We start from the raw sequence: 23985 nt of genomic DNA, 5'->3' as shown, positions 1-23985 counted from the left end.
AGGGAAAGGATTTGATTATTGCCTCCTGTATTCGAAGAATATTACAAGAGATATTAGACTTGATCAGTTTAACCCCAAAGGGCAGAACTAGGAGCAGTATGTGAAAGTTGCAAAGAGCCTAATAGCTTGTTGTAAGGAAATTTTTCCTGTTCAAAAGCAAAATGAACTGGCACAAGATGGAGATGGGTTCCCCCTTATTATCACAGATTCTCAAATGGAGGTTCTGTGACTTCTTGCCAGAGAGGCCCCATGCAACTCTGAAATTCTGTCATTCTGTGATTTTACAGGACAATTACATATAGAATGCCTGCTCTTGTGTTACACTGACTTAGATATCAAAATTTAAATATTGCCTTTCTTTTTAAAGACCTCATTGTTGCCTTTTTAATGCTTTTTATTCTCAATAAATTTAGGTATCTAAGGATACTTAGATCTCACAAGAATTTCAAATTCATGGTTAGAAAGAGAACAAAGAAATCCTTATTTCTTGTCCATTGAAAAACTGCCCAGTTCCACATGTATTGGAAAGAATTTTATAGAATTAGACAATGAATCACTTTTATATTTATATATCAAGAGCTACCATTAATCAAAAATACCCATAATCTTGGATCAAATATTAATAACTAGTTTAAGACTCCCAAGCCTATACTTAACTTCAGCACTTTGTCATTTAACTTCCTTACTGATAGTGTAAAGTGCCACTGGTTTCACTGAGTTTAAATTCTTATTGTCTCAAGAACTGAAAATGGTATGTAGTGGCTTTTAATATTAATTTTCTACATATAATTTAGAGGCCTGACTATTATCTCTTGCTTTTCCTATGGTAGTATAGAAAATGAGATGTTTCCTGCCCCCATTATATATTTTAGTAAGTATTAATATCAAAGATGAGTGAAAGGAGTAAAGTATTATTGACTAACAGAATAAATGGCCACAATTCACTTAAGCTAAGAAAAGGCGACCTGACCCTTAAAGTAAGACTGCCCAATGCATCCAAATAAGACTATAACTCAGAAACTGAATAGGGAAAAAGATAAGGAAAAACAATTTTCATTAGCAAAGAGTTAGGGAAGTGGAAAGGACATAACATAATGAAAAGGATAATTTGCGTGATGTGAGAATATTATTTTAGTATATTTATTGAGAATGAAAAATGGATAATAGTTCCTGATGGGAAAAATACACATGCACACATTTTTTTTTTACATCAGACCTGTAATTTTGTTAGTATAAGGAGTTCCTGGCAAGAAACTTCCACTATCAATACTGGTTGGCATCTTCCTTGCAACTTATAGTCTTGGGTTCCCTTATACCCTGAGATATTAAACAAGTTGGCTAGTCAAACAGACCGCATGTGTCCAAGGCAGGAATTGAGCTCAGGTAACTTGAAATGGTATCCAATACAAAAAGGAACTTTTGTTGATGAAAGTACTTTCAGGAAAGGGGGTCTAGTCTCCCACAATGTTCTTTAATAATCCATTTGGAACTATTTCTTTCTCTTTTTTTTTCTAAACCATTGTCTTCTCTCTTAGAATTGATATGAAGTATCGGTTCTAAGTCAGAAGAGTGGCAGAGGGCTTGACAACTGGGGTTAAATGACTTGCCTAGAGTCACAGAGGTAGGAAGTATGGGAAGCCAGATTTGAAACCAAGTCCTCCCAACTCTGGATCTGGTGCTGTATCCACTGTGCTGCCTTGAAACTATTTCTTAGACACATCTTCTTTGAGTAAGTAGGAACTAGTTCTGTTACATTGCTTTGTCTTTCAAAGTCAAATTCTTAAACCATGAAATTTCTCAAAAATACTTGAGCTTTTCATTGCTTTGTTTAATGTGCTTTTGACAATTACTGATAACTTCACAATTATATTACTAGTAGTAGTCAAGAACTATTAAGCATTTACTGTGTATATGGCACTGTTCTAGATAGTTGGAACACAAAGACAAAGAATGAATAAATTCCTGCAATTTTTCTACATATAAAGAAGGACTGAGCAACCTGATTGCTGACAGGTATCCCATTTGCAGTATTCACATGTGGCTCAATATCATGATATGTAAACTGAAGGATAAAGGAGACATAGACTTTGAAAATCCTTCTTTCTTATGGCAAATGCCTACTCATATAGAATCTTTGGGCTTCTATAAGGTTATTTCCTAGCCCAGAAAATTGCATCAAAAGGCTAAGAAAAACATATCCAAAAATAAACATGAAAGCCAAGATTCCATGCCAGGAACTCTGGCCACACACATCCTGTTGGGGCTGCTCTCTTGCCTCGCCCCTCAGAGTTCAGATCCTTTCAAACCAAGCGGAAGCCTGGTCAGATTATTTGTCTCATTTGTCTACTCCAAGGGTCTCTTACTGCTCTATCCTCATACCCCACTTCCTTTTAATGTAGTGACAAAATGATTCAAATCCAGAAAGGAAGGGAGTGAAATTATTGGGAGTTAACTAAAAGAAGAAAAAACAATAACAAAAAAAAGAGGAGGTCTTTTCCTATTGCCACTGACCATTCTAGCTTCCCCGGATAAAACAGAAGCACCAGTTTCCTTTTCATGGACTGAGATAAACCTGAGAGTTAGAGGCACTGACAAGGGTCATCTGTGGACATAGATTTCACTGTCCATATCAAGACTAGTGGTTCATTGTGTCTCTGACTGAGCCAACAAAAGGAGGACGCATGCTCTACAAGGTCAGAATGCATCTTTTTATTCTTTTGGGGGAGCCAGAAAGAACTACATGTAGTGAATTACATCTGTTGTTTAAGATATTACCTTTGAAAACATTTATGGGGTTTTTTATGTCCCAGTGATACTCTGAAATAACTTGTTTTCCCAAATCTTGGAAAGTAGTATTTGTTCTTTATTATGGGTGATGTGGTTGTTTAATGAAGTTGCCTCCCAGACACCATCATCCTTTTGGAGAGAAAAGGGAGAGGTGGCCACAAATAGTTTGTTTTTTTTTAATAAATATTAATATTCAATTAGTCACTTAGCAACTCATGTGAATGGCATATAATTTTAGAAATGAACTTTGGTCAAAGGAACAGATTAAATGTTATTATACTTCACCTTCTGCGTGTCAGTAGGACTCTCTCCTGTGGCTCTAAAACAGTTTGTGTCCTTTAATGTATTAGGAGTTCCGTTTTTAACATTATTTATAGTTTGAAGACCTAGGACCTTCTCAATCTGTGATCGCATCATTTTTCAGAAGATCATCAGGGAGTCAGCCCAGATCAAATCAGGACTCTAGGGAAAACCCAGATGTCACACAGCATGGCTAGTAGTGAGGGTGTTGTAAGAAGTAGCAAGCCTCTTTGCATTGGTATTAAACCTGAGAATGCCTCCAGGGTAGCATAAGATGGTGTACTGATGATCTGGCTGTCTTTGAGTTCCTCTAAGCAGAGATTCTGGAAAATACACTTGGCCTTCAACCCTTTTTTGACTAGCACTTAATATTCTCTGTCCATTGACCTCTCTTTCCCTTGGAGCCTCTCACCCTTCAGCCTCAGCTGGTGGCATATTCTTCACTTGCCCTTTTAACATGATTACTCAGTAAATGTGAACTGATGCTACTTGTGATATTTTATCTGAGAGAAATATATTTTAACCAAAGGCAAAAAGGATATCTATCTGGCTAATAACTGTTTTAGAGCATCTCCCAAGGTTTTGTGTTAGGTAACCAAATTAGAGAGTATTGAAATAATTCCCTCCTCCCTCCTCCCCCCCCCCCCATTGTGACCACAGAGTTAGGAAACAGGCATTGCTAAATCTGTGATCTGGCTAGCTGCATGGATGGGGTGCAATGGAATTCTTACTCTGCTTCCTCATGCATAAGCGTGTGGGTAACACACTGGCCTGATTCACAAGACTTCGAAGAGGAAAAGGGGGTCATGTATTATCAAGTCTCTTGTCTATTTTTTTTTTCAGTTTCTTTTTCACAAATCAGCCACAGATATTTATCATAACATTTTCTAACTGCCTTAGGCCAAGACTCTTCCAGTCAGGGAAACTCATGGAAAGAAGCAAATCAGACTTTCAGGAAGAAATTGTTGTATAGCCTTGGGGGAACAGTGTGGTTATGGGATTTTCTTGTTTTCTCTCTGCTTTTCTCTTTGTCTCCTCTCTCTCCCTCCTCATCCTCTCTTTTTCCTTGTTTTTCCCCCCTCTCTTTCCCTCTCTGTCTCTCATCTGCTCTCCTATTCCCTCATTTTCCTCCCTCCATAGCCTCTTTGTCTCCTTCCTTCAGCTGTCTTTCCCCACCCCCCCCCACCTCCATTCATCCCTCTTCCTCTTAGTCTCTCAGGCTCCATTCTATTCTGACCATTCGAACTCATTGGAACTCCGTCATTAAGAGATACTCTGGCCCTGTTCCTGGATTAGAATATCCTCTACTGAGAAACAAACAGAAAAAATACAGTTGCAGTGTTTGTTCTTTCCAAATTACCTTAGGAATGAACTCACTAAAGGATATTGTTGACCTCAAACCAAGGAGGCATTTTGAATGGAATGGGAAGATAGAGACCACATCAGTAAATGTGAGGCTGAGAATCTAAAAGAGATATTGATGTGGTCTAGTGGTCTGGACTGAAACAAAAATTTATTCCTGGTTTGGGTCAATCTTGCTTCATGACTTTTTTTTGAAGGCTCTGACTTTCTTAGTCAGCCGATGGCAAAATGATGGTCTTAATATCTGCCTATCCACCTGTAGTGTTGAGTTAATAAGAGGTAAATGCTTTAAAAGGTCAAAGACCTATTTCTACTCTTTGGGGGCACAAAGAACACATACCCACAAAAGCTGTGCATATAAATGTAGAAGGAAAAATTGAGAAATCTGTGTAGCAGCTGGCACTGTGACAAATGGAAGTATTTGAATGTTTGACAGGTACTTGGAACAATTTCTTCATCTTTGCAATGATGTGGTTTGATTATCCTCAATGCTATTGGAAAGTATTTTGAAGCTGTCAAATATTGCCTGGAAATCTTTGCACTCTGCCAGGGCTTTGTGAGTATGAAAGGTGTTTGTTATTTGCCAGACATGTATAGATTTCTCCAGCTTAATTTCTTCTCTCACTCAGAAATTTTACTTATTAATTGGGTTTCTGCCTGATCTTATTGATAATAACATTGATTGTCAGCTGTGACAGAGGAATTTATTCAGCATTTTATTGATGGTTGCCTACCTCCTGGCAAGCCCCCTGAATTTGGAATCAGAGGATGTGGTGTTTGGTTCTACTGATAACTTATCTATGTGACAATAGACAAGACATTCCTCTTCCTGGGCCTCAGCTTCTTATCTGTACAATGGTAGTGTTGGAATGCATGATCTCTAAGAAAGGTACCTTTAGATCTAAAGCCTGTGACTCTAATGATTTGATTAGAAGTGGCCTGATGAATATATTACCCCTCCCTACTAAAATCTTCCTTATTGGATTTGACACTTAAAAAAATTGCTTTGTAGTAACTGCCTTTGAAAGTGTCAATACAACTGTGAAGAGCAAATATATTGTCATTATTAGTCATTGGCATTTGAGCCTAGATTAATTAGTTTATTAGAGATTAGTGGACTATAGAAATTATATATTATAAATTATATTTAATCTGTCTATCTAATATTAGTTGACTATAGACTGGAGAGATAAAATGCTATATTGGGATGAGACTTTTGTTTCATTATTCTCTGTTTTTTCTTTGCCAAAAACTTTTACATTTTTTCTCCTTCCAAGTCTCTGTATAATTTGTTTATAATCCAGAATATATTCTATACACAAGTGCTAGTTTTACAACAAATAACAAATATTGGGTAGTTATATCTGTCTTAGAAGTAAGAAAATATAGATTATAACTCATTTTTCTCAAGGACAAGTACTTGCTCCAAATTCTTTTAATACTAAACAGTAAATGCTTCTGATATAACCACATTAAATAGTGGAATTATATTCTGGTTTTACATGTTCTCACATCATTGACTGATTGTCTAATTATCCCTATCCATTCTGAGACATTTGAAGGACCTTAAGTAATTCATAGATAACTTTAATCAAAGTCACTTCGAAATATGTAGCTTTCCCCTCTATGCCCTACCAGTGAGGCTTCCCTATAATGATGGGGGAAACATTAAACAAATACAATTAACTGGTTTGAAATCTTAAGCAAAATTAGGATTAGCTTTTTGTGATAGAAGAGAAGCAAAAACCAGAGAATGGGGCCCTGCCTAAGGAAGTTGACTCTAAGCTTAGCTGTCTAAGGAAGTTGACTCTAAGCTTAGCTATAATAATCACAACTAATATTCATATGACACTTCTATACCAGGCTTTGTGCTAAGTGTTTTGCAATTTTTATCTCAGATGATCTCTCTCAACAACTAAAGGAGTAGGCACTATTATTATCCTCATTTAACAGATATGGAAACTGAGGCAAACATAGATTAAGTGCCCTGCCTAGGATCACACGATTAGTATCTGAGGCTAGATTTGAGTTCAGGGCCTCTTGAGTTCAAGTACCGTCCTCTACCCCTGTACCATATCGAATTCTGATTAAGAGGCAGTATAATATGGGGGCATACCAAAGGAGAGAACATACTGGGTTGGAGTGAGAAGGTAGGCATGATGGAGAAAAGCCTTTATTTTTTTTTTTTTTTTTGCAGTTTTCTAAAGCAAGCTTTAGGCATGCTGCATGGTGTACTATAAAATTTTATGGTTTAACTATATAGTTTTTGCTCATGTTTTTCACTGATGTGGAGAAAGACAGAGGCAGTGTGATACTGTGGGAAAATGTTGCATTTGAAGCCTTAAGACTTGGACTTGAATTCTTGTTCTAATACTATTTGTCTGGCTGTAGACATATAATTTCCTCTAGGTCTCAGCTTCCTTTTTTATAAAATGAAAGGATTACACTAGATGTCCTTTGAATACTTTTTCAGTTCTAAATCTTTGTTCCAGTGTTTAAGTATAAGAAAAAAAGTAAAGTGAGCAGAGGGAATGTAAGAAGCATAGACTAAATCTTGGGGTTTGGGTTTCGTCACAGTGAACAGCCCTTAGGTTTCCGTCTTTGAGAGGAAAGATTAAGTGGATTGTGGTACTGGTATAGGCATTGATGAACAGCTGAAATCTATTATAATTCGTTTAAAAGGAAACCACAACCCCTCACTTTCCCTCTGTTGCTACCCTTACTGCTCCAAGTTGAAACAAAGTCTGAAGATTGCCATTATGAGAGGATTTCAAACATTTGCATCATTCTTACATGCTTTGCCCTGCCATATGCAAACTGTGCCATTCTTACATAGAGAAGCAATGGACTTGGATCATAGATCTAGAACTGTAAAAGACTTAATAGCTAGGACTTCATATAGCCTAAACTCGAGTTAGGAAACTAAGATCTAGCAAAAGCAGAGTGGCCTTCCTAGGATCATGTAGGTATTGATAGCGAAGACAAGATTCTTACTGATACAAATCCAATGTTCTTTCTGCCCTGGCTCCCATGTATAGAGAAAGCACAATACAGTGGAAAGAATATTGCATTTAGAGTGAGGAAAAGTAGATTCTAGCCTGGGTTCTGCCACTAAAAGTTACTGTGTGACTTTGGAGAAGTCACTTCTTCTCTTTGGGGATTATTTCACTATCTTTATCTAGAACAGAGAGCCCACTAGAGGATTTCAGACTGGGTTCAGTGCAAAGGAAGCTTTGTTAAGTGGATTCAGTTCCCTATATTTTTAACTCATTGACTCAACAAACATCCTCCAACCCATTCTAGGGATGATTTTACTTATGGTGCACAAAATCAAGAGGGGAAGTCAAGGAAGGAAGGCTGGCAACAGGCGTTTCCTAAGGACCTACTATGTACCAAGCCCTGTAAGACCATTGCTTCATCACTGCTCAGCAAAGTCTCTAAAAGGCCATTTGCAAATTCAGACAGTGAAACATTTATTAATAAATGACTACACCTATATGAAACTGCCTTTTGGCTAATTACATAGTTTATCTTCTTCGGAGTCCATAGTATTAACTGGATTGTCAAAGGAATCCATGACATTAAAAAAAGGATTAAGAACCCTTGAATTAGATAATTTCTAAGGATCCTCCCTACTAAAATTCTAGATTCCAAGTATATTTTTATTTATAAAAGTTTATACTCTTCTGTCACAGTTTATCTTCATTTCATTCTCTCAGCATCTTTTTCTGAATAAGAACCACAACAATTCAAAAATTATTTGTGATGTTCACAACTCTTAGTCAGCTCTATTCCATAAGTTGACCCCAGCATTTGTGTGAGATTTTTATTCCCGCCCCGAACACAGACTAATAGAACTTCTTTTATAATAAAGAAAAGGAATTTTGCAAACTCTACAAACCTGGCAACCATATCTGGTAATATATGTGGAATTTTGTCCCAATAAGCCCTAGATTTAGAGAACCTCAGTTCAAACTCTAGTTTTGCCTTTTACTTTCTGTCTGACCTTAGTTATTCCACTCTATCTCTTTAAGTCTTGCTGTCCTCATAAATTGAGGACAGCATACTGGCAATGAGATCCCACCAAATCACTTAATTTCTTAGTGTTCCAAACAACTCATAATCAATAGACATTCATCGAGTGTCTACAATGTGGTAGGCACTGAGCCAAGCTCTGAAAACACCAAAAAAGGGAGCAGATGATCCAGACCTTGAGAAGATCATAATCTCCTGAGGGAGATAACACATAAACCAACCAGGAACAGACAAGGATAAAGTGGAAATAATGAACAGGAAGGGACTAGAATTAAAGAGGATCAGGAAAGACATCCTTGTAGACATTGCATTGAGAGGAGTTTCCTCACTTGGGAGCTCTCTATATTAGTGAAACCTCAGACCAGTCCCTGTCCCTTATATAATACATTAAGTTTTACAAAGCATTTTACAGCATTATCACATTTGTTCCTTACCACCATTCTGTGAAGTAGGTGCTTTATACCCCATTTTAGCAGATGAGGAAATAGACAAACAGAGGTTAAATTAACCAGGTTCACAGAGCTAGTGTGTCTGAAACAGGATTTGAGTCCAGGACTTCTTGATTCAAGGTCAGACTCCTGATGTTCCTAATAGATGATGGTTATAATATTAAAACATTTCTTAAAAACTAAGATTTAAATAGAAATTTCTTTTCATATATTGAGAATTCTTCTAGTAAATGAATTTAAATGATTATTCTTTAGATACTTGCTTCCTAATAAACTCATGTAAATATATATAACATATAAATATAAAGATAAAGATATAAATTTACATAAACATAAAAATGGGCATTGTAATAAAATAAATCAGTACTAATGTAAATAGATACTAGTAATAAAGGAAAAAAGAATATATAAATGAATATTTGTTATATGGAGTTTTAGTAGATATATAGCCTTTTCGTTTATTGACTGAATATCACCCATAACTTCATGCTCTTGTAGTCTGTGGAATTATTTTTGTTCCACATACATTTGACATTTCCTTTGTTGATGTATTTGTACCTATCAATGCAAGCATCCCTGATGATATGTGTCACCTTCTGTCCATGGCCCGGAGAAATTAAATCTTCATGTTGACAGTGCAGCTGTTATGAATTAAACTCATAAAATTGGGTCTAGAGAGTGTATTCTGTTGATATACAGAATTATTTTTCCTTAATTTTTCTTAGCTGGCCATGATTTCAGGTCTGTAAAATTAGGGTTAATATCAACCAAAGGTATAAACAGAAAGCAAAAGAATCTTTTTTGCAAACATGGCCTATATTTCCTTAAAATGCATTTCATTGTTCAAGCACTGCCTTCTTTTCTGTCACTGGCTCTTGGGGCCTCATGATTTGTTCCCTTCTTGAGTGCTGAATTCTCTATAGCCACGTGATTTCACTGGAGTTATTTGTTGATACAGTTCAACGAAACATGAACATTAATTTATATAAAAGTGAGAAGTTTGGGGTGATTACCTTTCACACATTTAGTTGATAATCCTAAAAGAGGAGTTTTCTAGCATCCTGAGAAATTAGATCAGGGATTCCTAGCCTTTTTCTGCCATGGATCCATTTGGCAGTCTAGTAAGTCTACATGGACCCTTTCTCAGAATAATATTTTTAAATGTACAAAATAAAATTCATAGACTCACAAAGGAAACTGATTATATTGAAATACAGTTATCAAGATGTTAGAAAAAAACCCACAACATTTCATGGGCCCCAGTTTAAGAAACTCTGAACTAGATGATTTCCAAGGTTTCTTTCAGCATTCAAATCTTGTGATCTATTTTTTTTCTATCTCCCTTCCCTTGTATATCTACTTTCAAATTCAGAAGTTGATTATCTAAATAGGACTTCTTAACTGTAAAAGCAAACACGTACTTTAAAGGGTAGGTGGTCCATTTAGTTTCTCTTAGAAAGTCTCTACAGTAATACATTTACATTCTTGTATTTGCTGTTAGGGAGATTTTATTATAGGAAATGCCCCTGGGATCAGTTGGCTACTTGTAGGGGCAACATGGTCCAATGGAAAGATTTCTAGTTTTGTCAGTCAACAAGCATTTATCAAACATCTACTGTGTGCTAGGAACTTTGCTAGATGCTGGAGTTCTGACCAAAACAGTTGGTTTCTGACCATCCATGTGACCTTAGATCACATCTTTGAGCCTCAGATTTCTAGGTCTTTAAATTCCTATGTCTCCTGCTACAATAATCCATTCCTATCCATCTGAGGATTCTAAAGGAATAGAAGTATTTTTATTTTTTAGTTACAGCAGGATTATTTTTCTTGGACAGATTAGAGTATTATTAGTTTTGCCCCTTCTCTCTTATTCTAGCTACACATTAGATGCTTTTAGTGTGACCATCTGGTTGGGCTGAAACTGAAGAACCTTGGCCATATGACCCAAGTAACAGCATTATTTACCATTGTGCCAGAGTGACTGGAATTTGGTCTTCCCAGGAGACTAAACATACTAAATAAAGAAAAAGCCCACATCTACTTGGTGAGTGTATGATAGAGGGGAGAAGGGGCACCCAGTCATTTTTTTAACCCTTACCATACATCTTAAAATCAATATTATATATTGGTTCCAAAGCAGAAGAGTGGCACAGACTAGACAATGGAGCTTAAATGATTTGCCCAGGGTCACACATCAGGGTCACATTAGGATGTGGCTATGTCTGAGTTCAGAATTGAACTCAGGATCTCTTGTCTCTAGGCCTGGCACTCAATCTGCTGAGCAACTTAACTGCCTCTGCAGTCAGTCTTTAAGGTAGACAAAGATCAATAGGAGCTGTTACCATTTGTAAGATTTAGCAGAATTATAAATTTAAAATGTAAATATGGACCTGGTAAGAATCATGGTATAAAATCCTCCTATGTCTCATTAAGATATAGAGATGAATCTGAATATTCAGAAATAATTCTGGTGGAGCGACAATTTCAGGAAAGTTCTACCAAACTCGAAAAGCTTTGAATGTGGTCTGATGTAAAGATTTGCTTAAGTAAGTTTGGAGAAACACATTATCCCATATTTCATTACTAGATGATAAGTATTTTTGGCTATGGCAGGTCATGAAGACTATTTAATGGGTGTGGAAATATTGCTATCTTTGCCAGTAAGAAGATTATCCATTCAGACAAAATCTCAGGTCTTCAAGAGTGTCAAAATATAAAGGTAGGAAGTGAGATACTAAACTAGAGTAGAAACTCATCTTTCAACTTGTAAATCCTCTCACCTATATAAGTATTATCTTTAGAATGTATTTATTGGCAAATGAATTATTTTTCATTTTCTTTATTTAAGTCTTTATGGATATATATGGTGATAGAATCTCTTTAATTATTATAACCAATTTCTCCTTGATGAAACAGATTATTCCAGAGGCAGGAAAAACTATTTCAGGTTCACTCTCAAGTTTTTGAATATGGTTTTTGAATACAGAATTAGGGAGAAAAGGAGGAGGCAGAAGTAGAGGTAGAGGCAGAGCAAGAAGAGAAGAATGGGGACTCCTTTCTTCCCAATAATTATACTTGACTTTGAATGAAGGAATTTTTCTGGCCCTCTCACTGTACTTCTAATATAACTGGTGAGTTCCATCTAAATCACTGACCTATGTTGAGGGAGTAAATTTTTCAGGCCCATAAAGGACATCAAACCCAAGGGGTGAAATAATGAAATTATGATTCCTTAATTTAGTAAATGTGATTTGGTCACATATTCCAAATCATCTTGGTAACATATATTTTCCCAAGAATTTTACTTGCGTGCAGATTAACTTTTATTTACACACAGGGATATTATGAGGATCAAATGAGATGGATAGAACTTTGTAAACCTAAATGTTATATAAATGCTAGTTAGTACTATTATATTATTATATTTTTTATGTATTGATATACATATTATGCTACATTATATTATATTGCAATGCATTGTTTTATAATTATACATGTATATGCATGTACTCATATAGACACACCTATTTGTATTTTGAAAGAGAAGCTTCTCACCATTTTTTTGCAGGGTAATTAATGTATATTTGAACCATAATAACTTCTGGAGAACATTTCCTAAAGGCATAGAGGGGTTCCACTTGGTTTAACCATACTGAAATCATGGATCTCTTCCTGCCACTTTTTTTATACCACTTTTATTGTGTTTTGTTTTTACAATATTTACAAGATTACTCTCGCTTTGCAAGAGGTCTCTTGTAACAAAATAAAAGTTAAGTAACAAGAATAATACAATAATATCATCTGAAATTCATACAACATTTTCTACCACTTCTCTATTTAAAAAAATTTAAGAGAAATCTCTTTATTTTCCCTCCCTTCTTGCTCCCCCATCCCATTGGGGGAAAAAAAACAAAAGAAAAAATACATTTCTTATAACAGATATGTATAATCAAACAAAACATAAAATGTATATGTCTCATTCTACACATAAATTTAATACCTCATTATAATGGATGGCCTATTTCACCATTAGTCCTCAGGAATCATGTATGGTCATTGTCTTGATCATAGCTTACAGTTTTCAGAGTTGTTTATGGCTTTGTTTTATACCAAAGTTGTGCAATTTTTTTCTCCTGCTTCTATTCATTTCATTCTTCATCAGTTCATGAAAGTATTTGAAATTGTTCATATTTATAGTAATGTCAAAATATGTTGTTCTGTTTCTCTTTAGTTCACTTTTCATCATCTCTTATAAACCTCATTTATTTCCTCATTTCTTACAATACAATAATTTTCCTTCACATCTATATGCCATGACTCATCCAACCATTTCTCAGTTGTTGAATAATGCCTTAGTTTACAGGATATTTTTGCCATCATATAAAGAAGCTATCACTATTATTTCTACATATAGAACTCTTTTTTCTTTGGGATATTAAGCCTAGATGTGATAAAGCTGGGTTAATTGTGAGGCACTATTGGTGTGCCCATGAATGGTTACAACCATTCAGGAAGGCATTTTGGAATCCTGCATTAAAAAAATTACTAAACAGGGCATTTTCTTTAAAATCACAGATTCCTGAATTATTGAAGTGTGCCTAGAATTGTCATTTCAGAGGAAAATGCTAGATGGGATGATGAGAAATCAAGCTGTGGTGCAGCATGGAGTGAAATTTCAGAGGGCATGACTGGTAATTTAATTCTTTTAGAACAATCTAAAGTGATGCTGGTGATGGGCTGGTTTGGGGCTGAGTTCTTTGTTACATCTCTTTGTCATGTTATATATTGGTTATAATGGGCAGAGGAGATGGTTTCTCTTGTGCCAAGGCGAGCTGGTAGAGGGAAGTCCAAGAGTTATATTTGTAGGATAGGGCAGATTTTAATGTTTGGACCAGCCTCTGAGGTTTCTTGTGCTAAGATAGGTTTGGTGAACATTGTAGCAACCTGGCTAAGCTGTGAAAAATGAATTGGGGCAATGGATACAGATAAAGCTAGACTAATGAGAAGCAAGAAGTAAGAAGAAACACCGATAAAGAGGCTGCAACTTCATCTACCTTCCAAGCCATGAGTTTGTTCCTTTCTATTAGACTTGGGTCTTTTATCCTTTTATATCCTTGTATATTCTGTAACAAATATGTATATACCGTATTCTCTGGTTGCCTTTGTTACTAACATGTTAGCGGTCTTAAATATCCCAGAAATCAGCTACAGCCAGGTATTCCCAGAAGGGAGACACTGCAGATATGGACATGAGCCATGATTTTAATATTGATAAGTCTCTAAGCCTGCATGCTGCCCATCTGTCCTCAGTCAACATATGAGTAACACAGGTATGAGATGTTGGTGTGTAGTCAGAGCTCTGTTCTTCCTATCAGATGTGATTATACTTGCTTCTGTTTGGGTGTTGCCTGGTGGACAAGAATAACACTGCTTGGGTAAGAATGGTGCTGTCCTGAGGCATATATTCCTTCCTGGCTTCCTCCCCTAAAAGAAGCACTTCCTGCCTTTCAGCTGAATGATGAGTAATTTGAAGAGACTTCAGGATGCGACATAGAGACCAGTCAGGCCATAATTATTTTGATGGGATTGATGACAAATCAGCTCTCAGCATACATCCCATTTAGGTAAAGTCAGGAAATACAGGGAAAGCTGAAAATAGCTCAAAGCTACGTGGCCCCATCTTTTTTACTTTGTGATATGGGTGTCAAATTAAAGAAATCATGCTTAATAAATTTTCATTGCAATATCTAAACAACATGGTGTTTCTTGCCATTTTAATTGATTTTTGGCAATTAGGAAGAGTCTTAAGAATGAACGTTAGGGAAAAGGGCTGACAATCATTCTCTTTTTACCAAAATAAAACAATTACAACTTATGTAAAGCAATGCCAAGCAAAGAAGAGAGAATCAAGATGGCATGCATGCTCACAACAATAATATATAGAAAAGTAATAGCAACAAAATTCAGTGAGTACACAGATAAAAAAAAGCAGTCAGAACATGATACAATACCAAAAAAAGTAGTAAAATTTATCAAGAGCAACTTTTAATTGGACACACTTCATGTAGTTTATAGATTTTAAGTGTAATTTTTATTTTGTTAGCATTGTTTTTGTCAATGTGATTTGGTTGAAATTAGTATTGAGTTCATTATATATATTAATATCACTAATATATTTTAAAAACTTTAACTTTTATCTTAGAATTGACCCTAAGTATCTTTTCCAAGGCAGAATAGAAGTAAAGACTAGGGAATGCATGTTAAGTGACTTGTCCCAGGTCACATACTAGGAAGTACCTGAGACCAGATTTGAACCTAGAATCTCCTGTCTCTAGGCCTGGGTCACTATCCACTGAGCCACCTAACTGCCCCTTTAACATATTTTAAAAATGTACTTTATGTACTATGTGTAACACAGAAAATGTATTGGAAGAAACATAAGACATTTAGAAGATGAAAGAGGATATAGGACATACATGATACAAATTTTTCTAAGGTAGATTCAGTAGATTGTTACTCTTGGATTATGGACCTCAATTTCTTAATTTCCTTACACTAGGAATATAGACAGAAAAGGGCCCAGGCAAGTCAGTTATCTGCTATAAGCCTCAGCTTCCATATCTGTAAAATGGGAATAATAAAGCACCTACCTCAAAGGGTTATTGTGAGGATCAATTTATGTAATGTATGTAAAGAGTTTTGCAAAGCTCAAAACACTATTTAAATGCTGGCTATTATTTTTATTGTCATTATTCTTGATAAGAACAAAAACAACTTTAAGCCAAAGGGTTAATATGAAACTATACCTTTATTCTCATGGGCATGAAGAGAAAAATTGAATCTAGACATTTAGTTAATTCCATGTCCTGTGTTCCATCTGGCAGAAATTTATCAACTGAGGTGAAAAATCAAGAAAGAGGCACTTAAGGAAGAAACAGCCTCATATTATGAGGGCTACAGTTCTTAGTTTAACAATCCATGCTGTTAGGCCTCATTTTCCTACAAGAGGTGCCCTGTTGGAGAGCCTCTCCAGCAGAGCCGGCAGTTGGGAATCATTGATTCCTCTGCCAGAGCTAAGATGTGAAGAATTTTGATCCTCTTCAAAATTCTTTTCTTTATTTCCACTTCAGCATACACTATAAAGAGGACAGATTTAAGGCAATGCAATGTGTTAGGGAAATACAAGATCTCTGGCATTTCTTAGTCCTGGTCTATCCTTTTGGGCTGTGTGACTTCCCATTTTTTTTCCCTTTTTAAGTATCAGATGAAGAGAAGATGCAGTGAAATGTTATTTGATTCTGATACTAGATATTTGATTTATAGCCAAAAATGAAAGAAGAGACCATAGTCTTGCCTTGGACAGCTTGGTCTGAGGAAATCATGTGTCTTGGACAAAGTGACAAGGACAAACTCAGGAGGGACCTTTCTCTATCAATAAAAATGATAGTTAATCAAAAGGAGCCTGGATTGAATCAGAGTTGGGAAACTGCAGAGCACTTCTGATGATGCCCAAGCTGGTCCATCCTCCCTACAAAAAACTTCATCTTTTGGACGACAGTTTCCCCCTGCCCTCCACCTTCCCCCACCACTAGGGATTTTATATGGCTGCAAAGTCATGGATTACCATGATTTCAGAGTGACCCAAAGGACTTTCGCTATGTTGATATTAATGGGTTAACGCATGCTTCCTATGATGAATTATGGGTGAGAAATAGAATAAGAGATACCATCAAGCACATGTATGACAAAAGAAAGAGATCTGCTGATCATGGTGTTAGGGGGAGTGAAAGATAAAGGATGAGTACCTTGAGCGCCATGCTTGCATGCACAAAATATAACAATACTTTGAAAGAGAACTGACTTGGAGGCAGTGAGGTAACTCAATGGATTGATAGCCAGCCATAGAGATAGGAGGTCATGGGTTCAAATCTGGTTTCAAACACTTCTTAACTGTGTGACCTTGGGTAAGTCACTTAACCTCCATTGCCTAACCCTTATTACTCTTCTGCTTTGGAACCAATACATAGTATTGATTCTAAGACAGAAGGTAAGGATTTAAAAAGAAAGAAAAGAAAGAAGACTGACTCTAGCATATTGGGGAAGATCCAGAAAGATGGGGACAAGAATTGCTGTGAATGAGAAGGCATGGAAGAATTGTGGTCAATTCCAATCAAGCAAATATTGACACCAATGAAGGAAAAAAGGAAAAACATTTATTAAGGGTCTACTATGTGCCAGGGACTGTGCTAGATGATTTACAAATATTATTTCATTTGATCTTCTCAATAACCCTGGGGGATAGATACTGGTTTTGTGCCCATTTTATATGTGAGGAAACTAAGGCAAGCAGAGGTTAAATGACTTCTCAAGGATCACGCAATTAATAAATGTCAAAGGCTGGATTTTAAATCAGGAATTCCTGACTCTAGTCCCAGCACTATGTTCACGGTGCTGCCGCCAAGCTGCCACTGAGTTCACAGTTCATTAGAATACTTCCATACCACTGAGGACAGGTTCTAGTTTATGTACATTTTACCATGAACATTCCTTCGTGTTTTGAAACTGTTTACTTTACTTAGTCTGAAAATAACCCCAGATTATTTCAAACATATGGTGTGATCTGGAAACATTTTTGTTTAGGGTACATATGACAAGAAGAGCAAGAATATCAAGCAACTATTATATGCAGGAAACTGTGTTAGATTATAGGAATTCAAAGACAGAACAAATAACCTCCATAATCCAATTCAACAAACATTTATCAGTCATCTCCTATATGCCAAGCATTGTGCTAGGTGCTAAATATACAAATAAGAAAGAGTTCCTTTCCTCAAGGAGCTTACAATCTAGTGGGAGAAGAAAATGAAAAAAAAAGAAAGAAAAAAATGAAGCTGAAAAGTAGTTAGGGGGAGCACCAGGGAGCACTCAGCATGTGGGCATGTTTTTCCAAAGAGTGGAAGGAAAGCAGAGCTAGCTGCTCATGGAAACTGGGGTTACCAGGAAGCCTCTATAAAGGAAAGCTTGGGGAGGAGTTTAATTCTTTACCTTCCAATCCCCTAGGAGAGAGGAAAGACATTTGTACTGCATTGGGACATATAAACAAATTAAGTTATACATGATAATTTGAGGAGAGAATGAGTGCAGATAAACAAGGGAGATTAGGAGAAGCTTCTTGTAGGAAGCAGCAAATGAACTAACCCTTAAAGGTAGGTAGGGAGTCTAAAAAGCAGAGGTGAGAGGTGAGCGTGCTTTCCAGATATAAGAGACAACCCAAGTAATGCAGAATTCAGGGAATAGCAAATAAACAAATTTGGCTGGTAGCGTACACAGCATGATCCGTTTAGAGCTGGAATAGTTTTTAGAGGTCATTGAGTCCAACCCCATTGTTTATTAGATGAGGAAATTTATGCATCAAAGGGGTTGCGGCTTTTCCAGGATCCCACAATTTATAAGTGTCTGAGGCAAGACTTTTACCCAAATCCTCCTGATTCCAAGTTTAGCATTCTATCCACTATGCCACCTCAATGTCCATGAAGAGGAGGAATGTGAAATAAGCTTAGAAAGACAGATTGGAATGAAATTTTGAAAGACCTTTAAATGATGACTTGCTGTAACAGTATCTTAGAGACAATAAGGAACTAATGAAAGTTTTTGAGAAGGTGAAATCATGTGGAGAGAATTCCATTTTGGAAGAATTCTGAAATTTTTGCAAGATTTTTGTTTTGGTTTTCCATACAGGGGATAGATTGGTAAGGGGAAGAATAGGAATCCAGGAACCAATGTATAACTTTCTTTTTGCTGCTAATTCTTTATACATAGAATCATATTACATACCTAGGAAAAACTCAGAGGTTAAGAAAGAGAAAACATTATGTAGCAGTCACAAGTGAGGCAATATGGTATAATGGAGAGAGCATTGAATTGGGTGAAATCTGGGCTTGGGTTCAAATCCTGACTTCACCACTCATACCTTTATGACTTTGGTCAAAGAAGTATCTTTAGAATTTAATTTTCCTTCAATTTAAAATATAGTGTTTGAACAAATGGCCTCAAAGATCCCTTCTAGTTCTAAAGCTATGATCCCAAGTCTTTTCTTCTGTCATGTTCTATCTCTCATTTCTTTGGGCTTTTTCTCCCTTTAGTGAGAAGAATACTAATTATTTTGAACTATGTCTTTAGCTTCTTTTTGAAACTATGTTATTATGTCCACTATTGGCCTGGATTGTTCTGAGTGAATTTCATTAATTTATTTGTTTGAATAAACATTTAAATTTATATTTATTGAATGTCCATCAGGGTCATAATACTATGTTAGGCATTACAAAGGACACGAAGAACAAAATACGTGATTCCTACCCTCAAGGACCTTACAGTATAACTAGAGAAATAAGATATTCATACAAAAAATCACATCTCTTAATTGCTTAATATAGTAACTTTTTCCCCTCCAATCTTCATACTTTTTCTTTTTGCTGCCTTTGATTCTGTTGGTTGCCTTCTTTTCCTTGAAACTCCTTTCTCTAGGGTTTCATGATACATATCTCTCCTTATTCTCTTCCTACATATCTGATTTTCCATCGCAGTTTCCTTTGTAGAATCTTCATCCAGGCCACTTTCACTAATTTTGGGGGTCCTGAAGGGCTCTCTCTTGTACCTTCTCTTCTCTCTTTATACTATTTCATTTGGTCATCTCATTGGTTACTATGAATTCAACCATTATTTCTATGCTAATTTTTCTTAAATCTACTTTTCCAGTCCTAACCTCTCTGCTGACCTTTAGACTTCTCTCTCTAACTGCCTTTTAGACATCTCTAACTGGATGTCCAATAAAAATCACAGACTCAAAAATGTCCAAAACCAAACTCATTATTTCCCCCTAAACACTTCCCCCATTCCTGCCTTCCCTAATTTGTTTCAGTCCCTTAGGCCCACAGTCTTGGTCTATTGATGTCACCTTTGCAATATCTTTCAGATAGGGCCCTTTCACTCTTCTACATTATCCACTCTAGTTTAGGACCTTATTACCTTCTGCCTGGATGATTGTATATCCTGTTGGGGGCTGCTGGCCTCAAGTCTCTCCTTTCTAATCAATCCTCCATTTAGCCAAGTGATATTCTGAAAGTACAAGTCCAACTATGTCAGCCTTCTGTTCAGTAGACTCCAGTGACTCCTTGTTGCCTCTAGGATCAAATTTAAAATCCTCTGATGTTCAAAGCCCTTCATAATCTAGCCTCCTCCTACTTTATATTTTCTTATGCTTGACTCATCACCATGTACTCTTTGACCAGTGACACTAGATTCCTGGTTGTTCCATGAAAAAGACACTTTCTCAGTTCTGAGCACTTTCTCTGGTTGTCCCCTATGCCTGGAATGCTCTCCCTCTTTATCTTTACATACTGGTTTCCTTTAAGTCCTAATTAAAATCCCACCTTCTATAGGAAGTTCTTCCTAATCATTCTCATTTCTAGAGCCTTCTTTCTTTTAATTACTTCCTATTTATTCTGTATATAGCTTGTTGGTACAATTTTGTTCATTTGTTTGTTTTCCTCCACCCCCAATAGATTATAAACTGCCCGAGGATAGGGGTTATCTTTTGTCTTTTTGTTTCACCAGTGCTTAACACAATGCCTGGCACAGAGTGGATACTTAATAAATATATTAGCTGACTCACTGGCTTTCTATACAAGGTCCAACATCCTTCTCATCAAGGGCCAGTACTAATAATGAACACAAATAGAAAATAAAGCCATTTTCCCAAATCAATAGTAAAACAAAAATCAGAAAAAGTATATGTAAGAGAATATGTACCAGACAATATACAGAATGATTGAACTCTTCCACTGGGAGCTAAAGAGAGAAATCAATAAGGAGAGTCTTAGATCTTACCCAATGGGGAAATTTCCCAAAGTCTTTAGTGTAGTGAGCTAGGATAGGGCCATAATTAAGATAGCCAACGCTTCTCTTGTGAGTTTCTTCCCAGTGTCTTTCTTGGAATGAAGTTCTAAAGCTGAAAGCTGGAATAGCCCCAGATTTTCCTTCTCTCCCCTTTTAAACAACTCTACCCACCTTCATGCAGGTAAAGGACATTGAATAATCTCCACCAATGAGAAGAGGGTCATAAAGAGCTCTATAATTGTCTCTATACCAAGGGTTTTCTCAGTCTGGCTGGAGTCAATATATTTATGTAGGAGATTAGTGGGAGATAAGAAAACAAAGGTGAATTAAAACCAGGTCATAGAAGTCCTTGAATATTAGTGGGCAATAGAAGCCTTTGGAGGTATTGCACAAAAGAGTGATGCTTTGGGGAAATGTTGGTATACAGACTAGAAGCAGTGAGATTACTGCCATATATTTAAGGCATGAGTTCATAAGAGCTTTGTGGAGGGGCTGTATCAGAAATAGAATAGAAAGAACAATTCTGAGATATCATGAAGGAGGACAAGACTTGATAACTGACTGAACCTAAGTAATGTGAAAGAAGGAGTCAAAGATTATACAAAGATTTTGAGTGAAGTAGAGAAAATGATCTCTGTTTTCAAGGTGATCAGTAGGATTCTCTAAGTAGGACACACTCTCCAGTGATACAGGCAAGAAACTCAGCCAACAGTGATGCAGGGAATGCCCAGATGGAGATTAAGGCCAGTGTGAAACATTCTAGTGATCAGGGGCTGGCTAGTGTTCAGGACAAGCCTAGTCTTCCGCTCCCTAGGCTCACCCTTCCTGGTTAATGATCTAGAAGCCATTTAGATGATTGTCTGAATAATCTATGACTCTAACAGACCCCTTGATCTTGATTCTGGTCTGCCCTGTGTAGACTTTTGAGTATTTAATTTCCTGTGGTCTAGAAAGTTGAAAATTAATATAACCCATGGCAGATTAAGAAACAGCACTTTATTGGACAGTATTTATGAAATATCTCCCTATAAGACAATAATAACAGTAATAATAATAACCAGATCTATTCCAATATTTTAAGAATTAAAAGTTATAACTTAAATCTTAACATTTTTACTGAATTAGAAAAAGCAGTTACATCCCTCAGGGCAACAGTCCATAGAATAATTAATATAAAATATAGTAGGAAAGTTACTCATCCTGGTATTCTTTCCCTTGGAAGCCCATTGAAAACTATTAAAAGAATGAAATAATAATAATATCTGACATATAGAGCTTTATGGTTTAAAAGTACTTATATCATCACATCTCGTCCTAAAAACAACCCCCTGAGTAAGGTTAGTATTATTATTCCAGTTTTATAGGTGAGGAAACTATTTGGGATTTGTTCAGGTTCACATAGTGATGGTAGGAAGTGAGATTTAGAACCCAGATATTCATTACATCAAATATACCATTCTAACCACTCTATTGAAGAATATGTGCTCCTATAGAATATATACATATATATATTTATACATATATATACATAGATAGATAGATAGATAGATAGATAGATAGATAGATAGATAGAGATATATGGACTATTTTGCATAGTAACTTAACTGGTTTCAAAAGGTTTTCATAGCCATTATATTGTTGTGCCTTTCTAACAATCCAGTGAGGTAGGTAGGATGGGTGTCAGTCTTCTTATGTCTTACTTCACAGATGAAGATGCCCAGAGGGATTGCCTGAGGAGGTCATATAATCAATCAGAGTTTCTAAGCTATAAAGTCAATGGATGAAACTGGCACATTCATATGGGAATGCAATAAGAATAGCCTAAAAGAAATTGACAGGGTGAGGAACAGTGCTGGTATATTCTAGAAGAACAAACTTTGAATTACCTGGGTTTCTCAGTGTTCAGGTGTGGGGGAAGAGCCAGGTGAGCTTTACCAATAGCGCTGTGCATGAATCTGGAAGCAGTAATCACTGATCAACAGATCCTCTTGAGACAATTTCCGGCATTTTGGGCACCTTCTGCCTGTGCTTTCTCCCATTTCTATGTCCTGTTATACGTCTTTCTCTCTCTCTCTCACCGCCATAAAAAGCAAACAAGTTCAGTTCTTGCCAAAGCAGGCCTTGTCTGGCCCCTGCAGTTGGCAGTCTTATCTCTGGCAGGTGTTGCTCTTTCATTTTTCCTAGGAGACCAAGAATCCATCCTAATCCTTTCCTTCATGGGGGTAATCTATGCATTCTCTCCTCTAGCCTTATATTTTATAGGACTCTAAGAAGAGGATAGCCAAACCCACTGTGACACAGTATCAGTAGCCCAGCCTTACCTTCTTTTGGAAGGCCCATCTAAAACTTGTAGTCTAAGATTGAGTGGCTTCAGTTGGTCCTCTTTTACGTGTTCTTTATGTTTTTTTAATTGCCATAGGCAAGGATGCACTTTGTAAAATATGGTCCTTCAGAAAATGACAGCATTCTTTCATCCAGAGATCTTCAACTCCAAAGTCTAGCTCTGTTTTTCATCTAGAGAAAATTACTTCTGAATTCCTCTGAGCTTCTCATTTCCCTCTCTCCTTCCATGCACCCCATTGTGAATCAGTCGGATCCTCTCAAGCATGCAATTCAATTACTTTTATTGTGAAGTTGAGCCATGATTGTCCTTAATGGTCAGAAAATTATCCAGCATCTAAAAAACAAAATGCACAATTAAAAACCCAGCCACATAGGAGTGTTCCCTATGATTTGTTTCTGATTGTAGAGAAGTATTTCTTATGTGGACTATGTTTTCAGGCATTTGACATTTCACATTTGCTCTCTGAATTTTTTACAAATGGAAACTTATTCTTTGAATCAGTAATTCCAATTCATTCTGAGCCTGAAATATTAATTTAATGTGTTCCTTAAGGAAGCAAAACTTTTTCATCTTGGTTATGAGAACTCTTAGTTTTTAGGGGACAATAGAGAGTAATATTTTATTTGGTTCCTAGCTTAATGTGGATCCCTGGCCAATTTTACAATACCTTTATTTCCCTTTCATAAAGAGGATGGAAGGAATATGAAGTAACTTTTCAGGCTTTTTATGTTGGCATTAAAAAAAATCTAGTGAAGGTGCAGCTAAGTAAATAGAGAGCTGGCCTTGGAGACAGGAGGTCCTGGGTTCAAATTT

At 36.4% G+C, this 23985-nt stretch overlaps 1 protein-coding gene across 1 annotated transcript in view; it reads left to right on the top strand.

The window, feature by feature from the left end:
• The first annotated feature begins 2328 nt into the window (after positions 1–2328).
• The window catches only part of RAPGEF4 (Rap guanine nucleotide exchange factor 4), a 280672-nt gene continuing 259015 nt past the window's right edge, over positions 2329–23985 (top strand). Inside the window, exon 1 of the mRNA XM_044669788.1 lies at positions 2329–2693. Coding sequence (XP_044525723.1) covers positions 2682–2693 — 12 coding nt within the window. The 5' untranslated portion in view covers positions 2329–2681. The remainder of the gene's footprint in view (positions 2694–23985) is intronic.

This window comes from Gracilinanus agilis, chromosome 3 (assembly GCF_016433145.1).
Source record: "Gracilinanus agilis isolate LMUSP501 chromosome 3, AgileGrace, whole genome shotgun sequence".
Taxonomy (NCBI): Eukaryota; Metazoa; Chordata; class Mammalia; order Didelphimorphia; family Didelphidae; genus Gracilinanus; species Gracilinanus agilis.
The sequence above is the reverse complement of the archived record's forward strand: the minus strand, read 5'-3'. Positions and strand labels throughout refer to the sequence as shown.